General features: G+C 34.6%; 1 protein-coding gene across 3 annotated transcripts in view; it reads right to left on the bottom strand.

The window, feature by feature from the left end:
* The window catches only part of LOC129246432 (sodium-dependent neutral amino acid transporter B(0)AT3), a 46,594-nt gene extending 28,704 nt beyond the window's left edge, over positions 1 to 17,890 (bottom strand). For 2 of the 3 annotated variants that reach the window (XM_054885262.1, XM_054885265.1), the window contains exons 1-2: positions 17,712 to 17,890; positions 757 to 1,131 (exon numbers count right to left, since the gene is read on the bottom strand). In XM_054885262.1, the coding sequence (XP_054741237.1) occupies positions 757 to 1,027 (271 nt within the window). In that variant the 5' untranslated portion in view covers positions 1,028 to 1,131; positions 17,712 to 17,890. Of the gene's footprint in view, positions 1 to 756; positions 1,143 to 17,711 lie in introns of all 3 variants that reach the window. The other variant, XM_054885264.1, reaches the window with a different exon arrangement.
* Between the last annotated feature and the right edge of the window lie 641 nt (positions 17,891 to 18,531).

Below are 18,531 nucleotides of genomic sequence, written 5' to 3' on the forward strand. Positions count from 1 at the left end.
AAGAATTGAGCGAAAACTCGTACAACTTAATTTCACCCGTTTCGCCCTCGAGTCGTTCGATTTTGAAGATCCCCTTCCATCTTTCAACGCTCGTTACTTGCTCATAAATCAGAAATTTCTTCCAAGTAGACAAACTATTCAGTCTTTAACGTTTATTTTTGGTTATTAACGTTATTAGTGGTTTAATTGACTGTCCATCCCTACTTGTTCTGCTACGTTTCAATATATAAAACGGAACACTACATTTCCATTACCCCTTTCATACAGTAGCAGATGAATCTAATTATTTTTATTTAGCCCCGATTATTAGAGCAATAACGAACTCAATAAAATATACAGAATACTAGTTTTCATTTATGCTATGCGAAAATTTCATTTGTTGTTCTTAGTCATTTAGAACTTTCTGCATATCTAGTCTGGAAAGTTTTGTATTCGCAGGCTTAATAAATAAATGAAATGAGAATTTTAAACCATTGACTTTTATACATGTCTAATGTACTACAATATGTATGAGAAGCTTTTATCTAAATTCTGCCTTATCGAGTTTCTGGATTGAAAATGCACCATAGTAATTGAGTAATTGTTATCGTTGAATTCCGCTGCAGGGATTTGTATTCAAATCGTTATATGCACAATTATCTACATTTAATTGCATATAGTTGAGTCCGCGGCTTCACATTCAGACAAGCAAATCAATTTGGCTGCTTATCAAAATAGCGTATTTAAGCATTTATAAATATATTTAGGTTAACTTACCACCACCATTCTGTTGACATAGATATGGAAATCGCCAAATATTTCCAAGGCCCACAGAATAACCAATAATACTGAGGAAGAACTGCATTTTTCCGGACCACGCTGCACGATCAGGCTCGCCTCCTGGTACTTCCGCCGAGCTCACCGAATTTCGCTGTGACGCAGTGAGAACGATTGTGACTCCATGAGTGCCATCGCCGCGAGCTCGGGTATTTAGTGGCGCCATCTCGTGGCCATTGCGAGGAGCATCAATAATTTTGGTCGCAGCCATCAACAATATAACAACACTGTTGTTTCTATCGGACTTTTATTATGTTAGTTCCTTGGAGGTAGCCCAGACTCTCAACGACTTTTTCAGTAGAAGCAGTAAATTTCCTATGTAAATCCTAAAAAAGATAATTTTTTAAGTTAACTTATGAATGAATTAGGTAATTATTTTCTATGGCGATACGTTAATTTAACAAATGGGTTGAAAAGCCCTGGGTCTAACAAAGAAAACACGGTTTTTTGGTTCAAAATTAGCTTTATTCAATAACGTAATTCCTCTCAAAAACTACGCAATCATTCCAGCACCGCTCTAATATTTCAATACCACTTTTGTAGAACGATTTATCTTTTGCCTCAAAATAAGCCTCAGTATCAGAATTAACCTTACGAGCAAAATTTTTTACCGTCGAGCAGTTTTTTTAGGTCTGCGAACAGCCAGTAATCGCTGGAAGGCAAATCTGGCGAATACGGTGGATATGGAAGCAACTCGAAATAATATACTCTACATATATTGAATATATATTTATAAATATAAAGGTACTTCGTGTTGTCCTCGTTTACCACCAGACACAGTTTGGAAAACGCAGAACTAACAAAGTTGTTAAGGCCGATGATGCCAATGTCATCGGCATACGCCAACCATTGTACGCTCTTATAAAAGATTATGCCTGAGCGATTAAGTTCTGCGGCTTGCACGAACTTTTCCAATATCAGGTTAAAGAAGTCACACAACAGAGGGTCACCCTGTCTGAAACCTCGTTTGGTATCAAACAACTCGGAGAGACCCTTCCCAATTCTAACGGTGCTGCTAGTATTGAGCAACGTCATTTTGCATAACTTTATCAGTACTTTTCGTACTGTCGAATGCAGCTTTGAAGTCAGCATCGATCTTCGATGTCGAGTATCGATTCTCATTTTATGGGTATCTTTCCAAACTTGGCATATTGGGAATATCTGGTCGATGGTGGACTTATCGGAAGAGCAGCTCCATCGTCAACGATTGGGGTATCGAGATCTTCACATTCTCTATGACTAGCGCTGCTATCAATATTTGACAAGTTCGCGAAGTGTTTCCTCCATTATTTAAGCACGCTATGAATGTCAGTCACCAGATCGCCGTCTTTGTTCTTACAAGAAAACGCCCCGGGCTTGAAACCTTCTGTCAGCCGACGAACTGTCTGGTAGAATTTCCAGGCGTTGTTCCTATCGGCCAGCTTCTCAAGCTCTTCTCACTCACGTATTTCGGCCTCCCATTTCTTCTTTTTGCTAATACGTCCCTGTTCTGGCTGTCTGTTTCTATGGCAGCATTGTTTGTGTAGTTAGATGTAAATTTTTTGCTACATAGAGGCTTGTGCGTATTTTGGCTACAACAAGGCAATGATCCGAGTCGATGTCGGGTCCTCGGATCGTACGTACATCTAAAACACTAGAAGCGTGTCTTCCATTTATCACAACATGCTTGATCTGGTTTTACGTTTTTCAATCAGGAGAAAGCAATGTGTATCTTCTTATGCTGGTATCTGCTGCTACAGATACCATGTATCGGACCCCGATGAGGTCGATCAGCCTCGGCCTATCATTCAAATCGCCAAGCACAATTTGTCGTGGCGGAGGCAGCGCTCATAGGAACGTTCCAGACGCTCATAGCATCAATCTTTGATCGCATCGTCTTTCTCTTCTGTCAGGGCGTGAGCGCAAATGAACGACAGTACTTGGCGATAATGTCTTTTTCCCACTATAAATCAAACACCGAATTTGCGCTCCTTTACATGCAGACGTAGTTAACGTCGCAAAGTCCAATGTTCTTCTTGCCTTGCCCCATCCATTGCATTTCTTGAATGGCAGTAATGTCATGTTCATCTTAATTTCAAAAGATAAAAAATTACCAAGCTCCCCTTACTTTACAAATTATGGACGAAAAATATATGTACATATATACAGAAATAAATCTCAGATTCCAGATTGGGTTCGGTAGAAGATTTGTTAATACTATATTGCAATGTAATACATATGTATCTTAAGAATACAAGAATAGTACATACAAGTTGATACTAATTCAGAATATTCACTTGCATTTTAATATTCACTAGCATGCACTGCAAAGTTTGATCAATATTATTCCCAAACTCAATTTCTTACTGCTACTATGTACTCGTATGTACGTACCTATGCCCAATAAACTCTTCTGAGTCTCTTACTGTCATGATTAAAAATTGTGTGGCTCAACAAGCCCCATAAGTTTAAATCGAATTTATCCACAAACCCTTGAACACACTGCTTTCAACAAAATAGAAAACACGAATATTTTTAATGATATAATATAAGTACAATAAAAAATACAAATAAAATTAAGAATGAAGGCATTCGGCGCATTTAAGAAATACCAAATTGATATAAATACCAATTCGCACAAATATAAATAGACAATGCTTGCCAAAATTTTTTTTGAACTTTAAACTCTTGTCTTGCGAAAAAGCTAAAGTTAGTTTTAATAAACTACGCGTTACAATGCAAATTTGTTTATTCACTCTTTCACCTTCTTGCTAAAACATGTAATTAATAATATATAGGGTGATCAATCATGAGGTGCTTTTTTCAATAGTTAAAAAAAAAACAAAAATGTAAATTATGTTCAAAACCTTTATTTATCATTTGAAAGGACATTCTTTGACATTTACTTTTTGAATATGACTTCATTCAAATGTTGGCCGTAACTACGCTTAAGGTGGTCCATTCTGAAGGTCCAATTTTCAATCACTTGTTCGAGCATTTCGACTGGTAAGTCGTGAATAACACGCGTAATGTTGGCTTCCAGAGCTTCAATCGTAGCTGGTTTATCAGCATAGACCTTGGACTTCACGAATCCCCAAAGAAAAAAGTCCAAAGGTGTGATATCACAAGATCTTGGTGGCCAACTCACAGGTCCTAAACGTGAAATCAGCTGCTCTCCGAAATGACTTCTCAATAAAGTCATTGTTTCCCGAGCTGTATGGCAAGTGGCTTGTCACAGAACGCTGATTTTCATAATACAGTTGAACAATTTGTAGACGTTGTTGCGGTGTGAGTCTTTCCATGATGAAATGCCAAACGCTGTTCAACAAATCCACGATGACAGTTTGCCACAACTCGCGCGCGATTTGTAAAAAAAACGCAAATGAAAAAAACTCCTCTTAATTGATCACCCTATATTATATTACAAGTATCATACTTATATTTTATGTACATACTATACTCGTATAAGCAAAGTGAAGATGGCCATCGTAGACCAGCGAGTTGTGCGGTATTTCGATTCGATATGTCAAGGGTTCCTGTGAATATATGTACTATTGTATGTATACTATTTAATGAAAAAATAATATAGTTTTTTCCAATTTTCCAGCTGGCATCGCCAAACTTCCGACCAAATTTCAGCTATGAAAATATTTCTCATAAAAACCATCTGGATTCGATTAAAAGCGGTTATAACAATATTCATGCAAAAGCATGGAATATTTTGGCAAGAACTATTGGAGTACTTCAAAATCAATTTCGTAATTTACTTGGTATGCAACAGATTTAATTGGCGCGTACACCCTTCTTGGGTGTTTGGCCGAGCTCCTCCTCCTATTTGTGGCGTGCGTCTTGATGTTGTTCCACAAATGGAGGGACCTACAGTTTCAAGCCGACTCCGAACGGCAGATATTTTTTTTATGGGGAGCTTTTTCATGACAGAAATACATTCGGAGGTTTGCCATTGCCTGCCGAGGGGCGACCGCTATTAGAAAAATATTTTTCTTAATTTTGGTGTTTCATAGAGATTCGAACCGACGTTCTCTCTGTGAACTCCGAATGGTAGTCACGCACCAACCCATTCGAATGGCGGCCGCCATTCAAAGCACCAACGTTTACTGTGCATTGCATAATATTTGTATACTCTACCGCGTAGAGAAGCCTAGTGTCGAAAACGAAGTAGGGGAAATGAAGAAGATTATAAGAAATTTAATTTAATTTAGTTTCCTCATGGATAAAAAGGCACAAGCACAAAAGTATATTTATTAACCCTCTTTCAATGTAAATAGTACATTTATCAATTATTATTTAACTAAAATATACGATCAATTTCTTCTCGCTTAAGTATCATATTTACATAACATTATTTGTTATTATTTGTACATGACATTAATTTGTGTTATAGCAAAAGCTTCGTTTGCATGGCACATATTTTCTGCTATTCCGCCCATTTTCTGTATATTTTTTTATGGAACTCTGTAGTAGCCTTATGAAAGCCTTCTTGCATTTTTATTTGTTTCTGTAGAACTCGTGTTGTGGTGTCATCTCTATTGCTGGCAGTGCATCTTTGCGAGGTGCTAGAGGCATTTTATGAAGTAGTTAACAATATTTGAGTATATGAAAATCCTAAAGGAGGTTGCAGCTTTCTGTGATACAACTTGTGTAATGATTCTTCCTCGCTTACCTTTTTTTGTGTCTTTCACTGTTGGTCTAGGACTATTAAGTTACTCACTAAACTCTCCCCAAAAACTTTGTAAACTTTCCTCTGCCCTTTTGGGTTTCACATTTAAACGATTCGTTTATGGTTGGAGTATGTTAAAAGTAAATTATAATTTTTAGCTCAAATTCAAAAATTTTCTATTTTTTCTATATTTTCTATTTCTTTACGTTTCAATTTATACAAATTTATCACGAAAAACCAAAACCTATTGGTAAATCAGCTGATATGTTTTTTTTCTTTGCTGTGCCCATGTGGCTGTCAGCATAGAATAAAAAAGACGAATTAATTTTTTGTTTTCTACTTTTCCAATAGTTTGCCGTGACAATCAAACGTACAAAACATTGTTTTTGGTCTAGTGCCACCACATTTAATTAATACGCCTGGCGAAAAACTGTCTAAATGGCCTTTCATTCGTAATCGATGATGCCAATCTTCCGCAATTTCGTGATCACATCGGAATTTATAATAGCTTTTCCAAATGTTTCCACGTGCAATCACCGACGTAATTAATAATAGGTCTGTAAATAAAGACTTCACTGAATTAAAAGAAGCGTGCGTACACATACAATTCGACTTACCTGAAATATTGGCTTTCAAGTGGAAAATGGTGAAAACATTTATAAAGACAGTATGCGATACCTCTTGTTCAAAAAGTTTTTTATTGTGAATTGAATTGATGTAAGAACTTGGATTTGGAACTTTTTTTCGGATCAGCATTTTTCACGATTTTTTTTTATTAAAAACAATATTTATATTCCAATGAAAGCTTTGTTATTAATAAAATTTAAAATTTCCAAGCATAAAAAAAGTTGAGACTACAAAGTTGCCAATTTCAGTACCTTTTTAGTTTCGTTAGTCATAATTTAGTAATACGAGTATAACCTCTGGTTTTGTCGAAACATTAGATAAGATACTTTAATGTTATGGAGGCTCTATCAGCCAAATTCTTTAAGTCAACTTTCTCGTCCAAAAGGTTCGCCCCCGAAAAGTAGATGGTACTAAAAGTACCATATATTCTATATTATAAGAAATTTGCGGACGCTGAGTGAGATAAAAAACAATGAAACATTTCTTTATTATATATGACAAGTTTTTTAGAACTAAAAGCTCTTTCAAAGGACGCCCCTATATGTAAAAATGTATATTCATTCAGGTTTCACTATTTTTATTCAGCATATAGTACAGCTTTTAGGCCGCCGTCATAGCCGAATGGATTGGTGGGTGATTACTATTCGGAATTCACAGAGAGAACGTAGGTTCGAATCTCGGGGAAATACCAAAATTAAGAAAAAGTTTTGTCTAATTGCGGTCGCTGTTCGGGAGGCAATGGCAAACCTCCGAGTGTATTTCTGCCATGAAAAAGCTCCCCATACAAAGAAGAGATTGGAGCTCGCTAAATGCTATATAAATGAGCCAGATTCTTTTTGGGAAAGCATCATATTCAGTGATGAGTCGAAATTTAATGTTTCTGGATCAGATGGCCTCCAAAAGTTTGGCGAAAAGAAAATACAGAACATAATGAAAAAAATCGTATTCCTATCGTTAAGCATGAAGGAGGAAAGGCAATGGTTTGGGGGTGCAGGAAAAATGGTTTTTATTGATGATAAAATGGGCAAACATCTGTATTTGAACATTTTGAAGAATAATTTGCATAATGGTGCCGTTAAACTTGGACTGAATGCTAGAGGGTCTTGTTCCAACAAGACAATGACCCAAAACACTCCTTTTATCTCGAGTAAGAATGGCTTATTTACCACTATAGCAGCTTAAATATTCACCTCAATCACCGGATCTGAACCCAATTGAGCATGTCTAGGAGCTTTTAGAAAGGAGAATCAGAAAGCACAAAATAAAATCAAAGGCGTCATTAAAGAGAGATTTAAATGTTGAGTGGGAGAAAATCGCAGCTAATGAAACCAAGGTATGTATTGGTAAAAAGAATGCAACGACGTTTGGAAACTGTCGGCCCAACAAAGTACTGAATATGGTACTCGTTTTTTTTTCATTATTTTTTTAATAAGAAATTCCTTATAAAGCTATGTACGAATAATATTTTTGCATAAAATTGTGCCTTATTTCGTTATTGCTTTAAGTTCTCTAATTCCAGAAATGAAATTGAAAGTTTTTGTTCCTTAAATATTGAATAAATATGTTATTCTTTACGAATAATATATATCAAAATTTTGTTCTTTTGTATACCTTGTGCTAAGTATCAGGTGTATCTGTTTATAAACTGTGAGTGTACGAATAAATTGTGCGACCCTTGTAAGTATGTTTAAAATATAAGGTAATCATTGGTCAGTGCTTGAGCTTTATTAGATTGCAAATTTTATAGCATTTGGTATTTAAAAAATAATTTCGCGATATGGCTATGCCAACTGCATCTTATCAAAACTACTTGGCCAGTAAGTTGAGTGATACAAAATCTCATAATTAGACAATCTTGATAGTCTAAAAATGTTGTGCCACTTTTCCAGTAGAAGACCAGTCGTATACCAACAAAAAACTCAAATAACATGTCCTAGGCGGCCAGTTGACTGGCAAACTCTCAAAATGATTCGGTCCTGATAATTACGGTTTTTTAATAACGAAATTTCCATTCGGAGATTTGCCATTGCCGCGAAAACAATACAAGCGCAATCGTATTGCTAATGTATTTGGACTTAGAAATCGGTGAGCATTGAAACAGTACAACGGCACTACTCACACGTTTTCAACAAATTTTTTTTTAATCTAGTGAAAAATCACGTACAAATAAATGGAAAATATTAGTTTATACACATGTGTATGCACATAAATATATATGTATAATATTTACTACAAAAAAGTAGCTTTAACTTATATATTGTTTCATTTTATTTTATAGTGGTGTAAGCGTTATACTAGGGAATTTATAAGTATATATGTATTTACATACGTGTTGTTTTTAGCCTAAAATATGATGAATAAAGTAATGATGAAAGCACGCGATTCCTGTCCGTTCACCTGTACTCCAGCGGGATTCGCGCACTTTCATTAAAATTTCTCACCGAAACATGGCGAAGTCGGTTAATAACCAATCCTACTCTATAGAATGGAATGTTCTTAAAAAACATGTAGCTTAAAAAAACTTAATAATATGATGTTTAATGAATTGTTAATACAAAAATTGGAAAACTTTCAAAGAGGGAATATTTTTTAAAAACCGTAGTACAATATTTGTACAACAGTCGTGACACTGCTCACTTTCAAATAAATTTGTGTGTATTTAATAGATATTAAGACGCATTTTCAAAAAACAAAAAAATCAAAATTAAAGTTTATCTAAAAAACAAAAAAATTTAGCGGCCAATTTTCAGCGTGCCAGCATTCAAAAGTCAAAAATTGGTTCTTCGCATTCAATCAAACTGTAAGTATATTAGCATTTAAAAATGAAATAGCCCTCCTTCATTCTCTATAATTATTTTTTTAATCAAATGAAATACATATTTCAATCTGAATAGTCAATAATATTGTCACCAATGCTTTTTAAAATCATATATTTACAAATCATGTTTGAATGAAATTGAAAAGTGGGTACCACTCAATCCGAATGTACATAAAAAGTCTGGCGGAAATACTCAAAATTGCTACGTAAAAAATCTATGTACATATGTATGTAACACTGTGTTATTAAAGAAAAATTGCATTTATACATTTTGATTCCGAAGGTGGCTTGATACTGAAGTGGAGGACCCTCTAAGTGTACAACATATGTATAGTACACTAGTTTGCTAAAAGAATGGTATATTCCAAATTCCTCATAATCGAAAATACCCCAAAAGCCTTTTTAAAGTTAAAAAAAAAATGCAATTGCCGTTGAAATCTATAACCAAATAAATATTTCCACTTTCACACTTTGCTCGTCTAAGCAAATGGAGTTTTAAATGTCATAAACGGAGAACGGGAAAACTAAAACGTCTGAAATTTCCATATATATTCGTATGTTAGTCTTTGAAATTTTGGAAGAATGATAAAACCGTTCATGCGACTTGGATCGATTAGACCAATTTTTTAGTTTTGCCCATTTTTAATAATTTTAACCATGAAAGTTTTTAAGGAATATTCATTAGCTATTGCATGTTTCACAATGTTTATTTTTAAAATAAACCGAAAGCTAAAACCCAAACGTGTTGTGAAACATGTTTAATATTCAGCTAACAAAACCGTTAATTGATTTTAACAAATATAAATGCGCAGACAATATAAAGTTCTTGCCAATATTTTTCTTTTAAATAAGAAAATATTCTACAAATACTAGTGCATTTCTTAAGTTTGTATTATATTTTTTCGTTTCTTATTTGTATGTAAACAAAAGGAGCTGATAAGCCAGTTTGGCCTTTATCCATTTTTACCCGGAATAAAAGACCGGTGTGATTCGGGCACGAAGCAGAATAAAATTATATTTATGTATATTTTCCCTCTCTATTACCCATTTTTTGAGTATCTACAGGAATAATTTCTGAGCAGTTTTGGAATAACGTGCGCTTCAACGTCGAGTTATGGAATGGGCGTAATATAATACAATGGCATGCCCGCATGCAAGGGGCGGCAGGTTTTGAGGCTCAAATTATGGTTTATAAATTTTTTTTTTTCAAAGGACTAAATGTCTTTATTTGTTCCATTAAGATTTGGATTCAATTTGTTTTTATTACAAAAGAAGGTTTTTTTTTTGTTTTATTAATAATAATTTTTTACCTAAATATATAAGTCCATCTATAAGTTTTTCATACTTTTTATGAACGAAGGATTGTAATAAATCCTAAAAATAATTACCTATTTTATATATTTATATAAGTATTTTATATATTTCAGTTAGGTTACATGGCAGAACACCAATGGGCAAAATTGTTGAAAGTATGAACCCAGATGGTTACATAAATTTGTTGTGCTTGATTAACTTTATAGAGGACTTAATGCCATATTTCAGTATAATAATACTGCCTTAATAATTCGGACTTAAATCCGAAGTATAACGTGGAAGACGCATCATAATGGGTTGGTGCATGACTACCATTCGGAAATACGTGATGCATGGAACACCAAAGTGATAGCACAAATGTTTTCTAATAGTGGTCGCCCTTAGCAGGCAATGTCAAGCCCCCGAGTATATTTCTGCCATGAAAAAGCTCCTCCCAAAACAAACCGTCTGCCGTTCGGAGTCGGTTTAAAACTGTAGGACCCTCCATTTGTGGAACAACATCAAGAAGCCGCCACAATTAAGAGGAGGAGCTCGGCCATAAACCCAAAAAGAGTGTAAGCGCCAATTATATGTACTTATATATATATAATATAAAATTGATGTTGTTCCACAAATGGAGGGAAGACGTAAGTCTCAGATCAAGAAATTCTTATGAAAGCATCGTCTCGAATCCCATTTTCAGAGTTTCAAAATATCATTGCTTCGGTACCAAACCGGACTTCTAAAGTGATAAATAAATTTGAATATTGGACTCACTGTTATTTTTGTATTACCCACATTTGTTATTCGCTTTCAGAATTTTTTGTTCTAGTTTAGAATTTCATAGAGTTTTATTATTATTATTATTTATAGGGGATATATACAATATAACCCTAACTTAATTAGCACACTGGCTACTAGGGCCTTCAGTGCTTAATGACGATTACAAAATGAATTACTATATTCCTAACTGTACAATTTAAATATGGTCTGCTATATTAACACATTTCATATAATTGTGTATTTTAATCACATTGTCAAAAGTAACATTATTTAATAGAGTGGATGGTACCATAGCTCCGAATGCCGTAGTCCGTTTGGTGGTTAGTGTTGGACAGAGGTCTAGGATGTGTTCGATTGAGAGATGCCCTCCACAAAACTGACAAGTGCGGGAAGGAGAGCCGAGGAGAAGATGTTCGTGTGTTAGTTTAGTATGACCGAGTCTCAAACGTATGAAAGTTGTGATCTGGTATTTGGAAAGGGAAGTTGAAGACTGACAAACTGTCTGTACATAGTAAGAATTTTCCCTTATTATTTGTTGCGTACTCTGACGCTTGAAGGATAGCCAATGCCTCGGCAGGAAAAATTGAGCTATGCGGAGTCAGCCAACCATTGGATATTAGGCTTCCGTCATTCTCTACCACAGCAAAAGTAGTACTATGGTCAATACGTGAACTATCTGTGAAAATCGTTACCCAACCCTTTAAGGACTGCGAATGAATTACTACCATAAAACGTTGTATGAAAACTAGCGCATTTGTGTTAATTTTACTGAGAGCATCAAGGTCGACTTTTATTGATGCAGGAAGGAGTTTCCAGGCACACTGACTAATAATTTTCGAGCAAGATACCGGTAAATATACCTAGTTTGTTGCAGTTGTACATGCAACGACGGATGACCGACCAAATTTTGAAAGAGCGATTATGCCGAGAAGCGGTCTTAAATTTGCTGAAAAGAAGTTTATTTGTAGTGTTTGAAAATTTGGTTATATGTTTAAGAGTAGTTATTTGACATCTTTCAGTGATATATGGAAGACCAGCTTCAGCTAAAACACACTTGATAGGAGACGTTGGGAAGGCGTTAAGGCTACGCTTGATCGCTGAATGATAACGTCCATTGAGTAGGTTTAGATGCTGCTTGGCACACCAGCCGTAAATGGGTAGACAGAAATCGATTTTAGATAATACGAGGGAACGAATAATAGTGATGAGTGTGTTTTGATGTATACGAAGCTGCTTTGATGCCAAATATTTAATAATGTTCAGCCTGGTGAAAAGGTTAGTTCTTAGTGTTGAACAGTGGGGTTTAAGGAGTGTACTTAGTATCAAAAATTACATCAAGTATTTTAAGATTGGTCACGTTCTCTATTGGCGAATTGTTTACGCTAAGGTTTATATGTAGACAATTATGCTTTCGGCATATATGTAGTACCTAGCATTTGTTCGGACTTATATTTCATATATCAAGTTGATGAAATTCCTTTTTAACTGTTGAAGGATCTTTAGACTTAATATAAAAAATAGCATAATCAACATAAAGACGGAAGTTAATTGATTTGAATTTGCTTGCTATTTTGTTTAGCTTTTCAAAGGCTATTAAAAAGAGTACAACCGAAAATGTTGAAGAGGGAGTAGACCGTCAAGAACACCATGTTTTCTTTTAAAGGCTACTTGGTTATGGCTAACAAGGGTATTTTTAGAGATAACCCACATTAGACGCTGTGTTAACATTTTTTCAAGTATTTTTGCAAGACATGAAAGGATGGAAATCGGTCTATAGCTATTAATAAGTTCTGGGGGCTTATTTGGTTTCGGAATCGGAAAGACAGAAGCGGATAACCAGGAATGGGGATAGATGACATCATTAAGTATGTTATTATATAAGTATAGTAATGCGTTCTTAGTAGATTTTGGAAGATTCCGTAACATAGGATAGGATATACGATCCCTACCTGGCGTTTGCGCTTTAGCATGCTGAAGAGCAGACTCAAGTTCGCCTTAAGAGAATTTGGTTTCCAAACAAGTTGCATCCTTTGATACATTTAATGGTTGGTACTGACGAGATAGTATTGAAATTTTGCTGTTAGTATAGCCAGTTGGAAAGCTAGAGTTTTCTGAATACTTAGACCAAGTATTACCAAAAGCGTTGGCTATGTCTGATGCCGCTGTGAGGGAGCAGTTTGGTAGTTGAATAAGTTTTAAGGGTGATGAGGGGATACCAGTAAGAGCTTTGATCTTGGCCCAAATTTTCTTTAGTGTAGAGGATGGGTTGATATCGGAAGTGTAGTTGGAGATTGCCTTCCTTTTGATTCTTTTACGGATTTTTTAAACTGAGCATTCGCTCTTTTATAGGCCTTGAGAATAGCAATATTTGAAGTTAATCTGGGAGTTAGTTGGAAAGAAACTAGAGTTAGGTCAATATGGGTAAATGAATTATGGGTGGAGAAATGAATAATGGAGCCGTCATTGAGAATGGTTAACTTTTTGGACATGATAATGTTTTCAATTATTGTACCACGAGCGTTAGATTTATTAGACCCCACAATGGGCTCCAAGCATTAAAGTCCCTCAGAAGTATCAAGGGTCCATGTGAACGGGGATGTATGGGAAAAATATCAGCTTCAATAAAGTTTTGTGTTGCGGAATGTAGATGCTGATGAGTGTAATAGGGTGTGGTATGTTAATTTGAATTGCAATTGATTGGATCGTGTTAGATTGTGTTATAAGCTTTTGGGGAATGTTACGTTTAACAAGGATGGCTACCCCTTCTTTGGAACTATTGATAAGTGGAGAGTTTGTAAAGTAACCGATGAAAGACTTAGGAACAATATGACTTTTTAAATTTATAGGAATCTTAGTTTCTGTCAGACATATTATGAATGTCCCGGATAATTAAGTCTATATTATTATAACTATTTATATATCCTCGAGTATTCCACTGAACAATTTTAAGCATAATAATTAATAACAAATATTAATATTATATTAACAGATAGGTATAGGTATGTTATATGTTGATATGTGTAAAATATTTGACTTGGCTAAATTAGTATGTTTCTATGTGATTAGTAATCACTAGTAAAATAGAATAGGTTTATTTGTTGTTTTGCATAACATTGGATGTTATGTAATCTTTTATAGCTGCTGATGTAGATGAGTTGGTAAAATCATTTAAATTTTTGGTAAGATGTATATTGTTTATCGAATGAAAATTTGGAGTTGATTGTTGTGCAGCTTCCAAATCCATCTTATTTGAGTGTTCAGAAGGTGGGATATTTGCAATACTAAAAGTGGCGGAATCATTTACAAAGTGAAGCGAAGGAAGTGCTTTAGCATGAGAGAGATCATCAGGTGTTGTTGACGTTGACTACCGTGTCAGTCTATTGTGGTTGATTGTAGTAGTACATAGGTGGATGAAAAACTGTGTTTTGTGACTGCTGATTTGGCGATTGGCAATGTTGTTGTAGATAAATTTGATATTGTTTTATCGGTTTATGCTTTTGTCGGTTGAACTATTTGTTTTCGTGATGTTGGCAAATGTGTTTGGAGTCAAGGAGAGAGGGTTCTGGATTTTGTATAATTTGTTCGTTTGACGTAGAGTTCATTTTTCTTGCATTTTTATTTTCATGATTTCTCTTGTTTGCTAATATTTCTGGCACAAGTTGGAAGAAGCAGCATGATCGCCTGCACAATTTGCGCAGCAGGTGCGGGTGCATGTAGCGGGTGTGTGAGGAGGGAGATTACATTTTTCGCAAGCTGGTATATTTTTGCAGAACTTAATCGTGTACCCCAATTTTTGGCAATTTTTGCATCTCATGGGATTCGGATAGAAGAGTCGTACTTTGGAGGTGATCCATGCGATGTCAATCTTGTCCGGTAGAAAGTAGTTTTCGAAAGAAATTAAAATAACTCCTGTGGCTTTAGAGACTCCTTCGATAAAGCGTTGAAATTTATAAACATTTGTTACGCCATATTCTTTTAAGCCATCAATGATTTCATTAATATCAAATCTATTATCCCCGAGATTTGGAGCCCCAGGGGCCATGCTGACAACTTTACAAACACGTGCAGATATTTTGATCACAAATTACTTTTATATATGAAAAACACGCAGTTAAAAATTATTTTTCAAATTATTTTTGGAATATTAAAAAAAAATTTGATTGAAAATTTGTACACTGTCTTCTGTGTTTTCACTAGGAATTCAAAAACTAGACGATTAATTGAGTTTTATTTTTTATTCCTTTGGTAAAAAAATGTTTGTTAACGTACGATTTGTTTTGTTTGTTTTATGGAGTACAATAATAATGCATATACATTTTGTTTTTTGTTCAATGTTTTTAAAATTAACATTTATCTCCTCTTAATTTAAACCATTGATTTTAAAAATAGCTTTGTATTTTTATCTGTCCTTAAATCTCCGCTTAAATACATACTACTAAAAAATGTATTAATTTATAAACTAGTTCCAGCCTTAAAAATGATTTGTTTGTGTTGTTATGAACTAAATGACTTTAAGAGAGGATATATTAAGTTTATAATTTGGTGTCCAACACCGCAAACCAGAAGATAATTGGTCATATCCAAAGGGCGATAATTTTCATTCCCAAGCCAAGGATAAATGGGGCATGGCGAAGGAGAAAATCTTGTGAATCAGTTCTTCATGATAATATATCTGAGATCGAAGTGAGGCTGGATGTAGGTTAATACATAATGCTGACTTTGGATAATATTAATTAATACAACATACATGGAGAAGAAGATTGTTAACTCCCTATTGACGGAGGTACAAAACTTCAACCAAGCTTTTACTGCCGATGTTTGCATCCTAAAGTCAAGAAAACTACTTAGAACAGTCTGTGCTGGAACACAGGAGATCCTAGATAAGATTGCTATATAGTGGGCCGTGGAAGAAGGAATTGATAGATCTCAACCTACCAGTGCTTAGAACCGTAAACCTGGGATGGAATATACAGTCCGAGTATAAAAAAAAACAATCGAAACCATTGACGTAGAAGTCTGGATTTTCCCCCAAATAAATCCAACTCTAGTCTTGCAGTCGTTACCAGCCAAAGGAGTATATGGATCTCCCTTAACGGTAAATTCCAGATCGGTTCATCACTTGAAGCTCGAAACCTTCGATATTTTTTTACAACCTTTTAAACGGCTCGAAAAATTGATCATTGTAACACAGTCCGAGGAAATTATTAGGACAAAATATACTGGCAATTCGTTTCATTGGATGAAAAATATTTCATATTCTCAGGCGCATTCCATAAATTTTTTGCAAAAAAAAATTCGTGTAAATTTTCAATTATGTCATTGTTCACTGCAAAAAATTCCAACACAAATCAATGTTTTACTACACATACTAATGCGAAGGTTTTATAAAAAGACATTTCTATAATAAAAAAACATTTCTCTTTTATTTGACCCCCACAACGGTGCCATTATTATTTAACTAAATTAAATTTAAAAATTGTCCAACACTACAAACCCTAACTGCATAAGTTTACTACTATTCCCCAAGTAAATTTGTTTACTTTGACTATTGTAGTTATATAAAAGGAAAATTGATTTTTCTCTAATTTCAAGATGCCCGCGTTCCTCACGGCGTCATTTCGAAATCGCATAGCCATCCAACCATACTCTAGCGCAGTCCTTGTGGGATAACGTCACAACCTACCCTTCAACACTTGCAGGGTAGTGAGCGAGCTTCTCACCACCCATCACCCACACAACCATACGTCTCGGCGAAAAAATATGCTTGTGCCATTGCCAGCCTCAACTGCATACGTAAACACCCACTCGCATCATTTAAACCAAAAATTATCCATCCCTTCTCATACACTGATCCAAGGGTAAAGGAAAAAGCCAATTTGTAATACTTATGTAAACACCTATATAATTTCTATGTCACTTGCTCTGTTACATATGTATGTATATGTATTCGCTTGTATACATGCACTTTTATATTAATGTCGAAATTCCTCAACAATTTTTCCGGGTACATTAATTGCAAGTTCAGTCGAACCCCCTTTTGACGTATGATATTGTTTACGAAAATAGCAAAAATGCATTAACAATTTCAGCGAAAACTGCAAATATATCCGAACTATGGTATGGACTACGTATGTATATAAATACGTACGAATGTGAGTAAAATATACATACATACCCAGTTACATGCGAACATACCACCGTTCTACATACTACACCACATATGCATACATATGCATATGACAACGTAGGTAAACGCTGCGTTTTCATGTTTATAAAATTCATCGCAAGCAGTTTATCATAACTAGTAAAAGTTATTTTTACAATATATGTACCTATGTATGCATATTTTGGTTAATTTCCAGACAAAAATTTTATTTGCGACGAAAAAGAATTTTCACAGTTGTTTAATTTCGCTTTTACAATTTGTATAAATTGTATAACTTGTGCCACATGAACCCATTTCTACATAATTACAAACAAAAAAATAGCATGCATACATACAAATGTGCATATTATTCTCATATCCAAGAATAAATAAATATTTCTTAAAATTATTTAACACACTGGAAATTTTGTAACCTATTATTTTCACTATTTTTCCATTAAATATATATAAACACGTATGTATGTAGATGCATATGTATATTAATTTTTTGTATTATTTTCGAACACATTGAGGGCATGGCATATCCATGCAAAAACACATATTCCATGTACCTATTTTAAATGTTAATCCCAATTTGATTGATTTTCGTAGTTTTTTGTTTTCAATATTTCTGATCGAAGTTCACTTTAATCAATTTTTCATTAAGGAAAGTTACTTCCTTTTACCCGTTTGCTACTAATAATCACCCGCGAATAGCGTCTGTCTTTTCAAACTTTTCGTTGTAAACTGAATCGGCAAACTTAAAGGCAAGAACTATAAGGCAGGTACTACCATCAGAATGAAACGTGTGTACATAGGTATACATAAATATGTATGGTTGTACGAATATTGCTTTCAAAGTTGAGAAGCTTGCGCTCCCAATTGCCGGAATAAGCTTCGTGGAGCAGATGTATAGCATGAGCAGCAGCTGCAATGACGATGATGGTAATAGTCCTAGTACTCAACTTGAATTTTGTGTGTTCGCGATGTAGGGATACATACACACATATAAGTACATATTTTGCCTATTTTTAGAAAGCTTCCATTTTTCCTGACCACCAGGCACCCCTAAATTGCAAGTGATTTTCTAAACAAAATTTTTATAAAGAATGAAAGTGTTACCCTTTTCAAATATGTCAAATCATTACACACACAGATTTAGTAAGTGCATATGTATATACTTTATATAATTTTAAAGTAATAAAGCTTTCTAGGACACAATCATATGAGTATACACACATACATAATGCCATTATAGATTCATACATACATATGTATGGCTATTGAAATGATTGCAAAAATAATGTCATAAAGACACAAATGCTCGTAAAACTACGTAATACATATTGGTATACAAATGTGAATATGTTAATATGTACATCTGTAAATATG

This window comes from Anastrepha obliqua, chromosome 4 (genome assembly GCF_027943255.1).
Source record: "Anastrepha obliqua isolate idAnaObli1 chromosome 4, idAnaObli1_1.0, whole genome shotgun sequence".
Lineage (NCBI taxonomy): Eukaryota > Metazoa > Arthropoda > Insecta > Diptera > Tephritidae > Anastrepha > Anastrepha obliqua.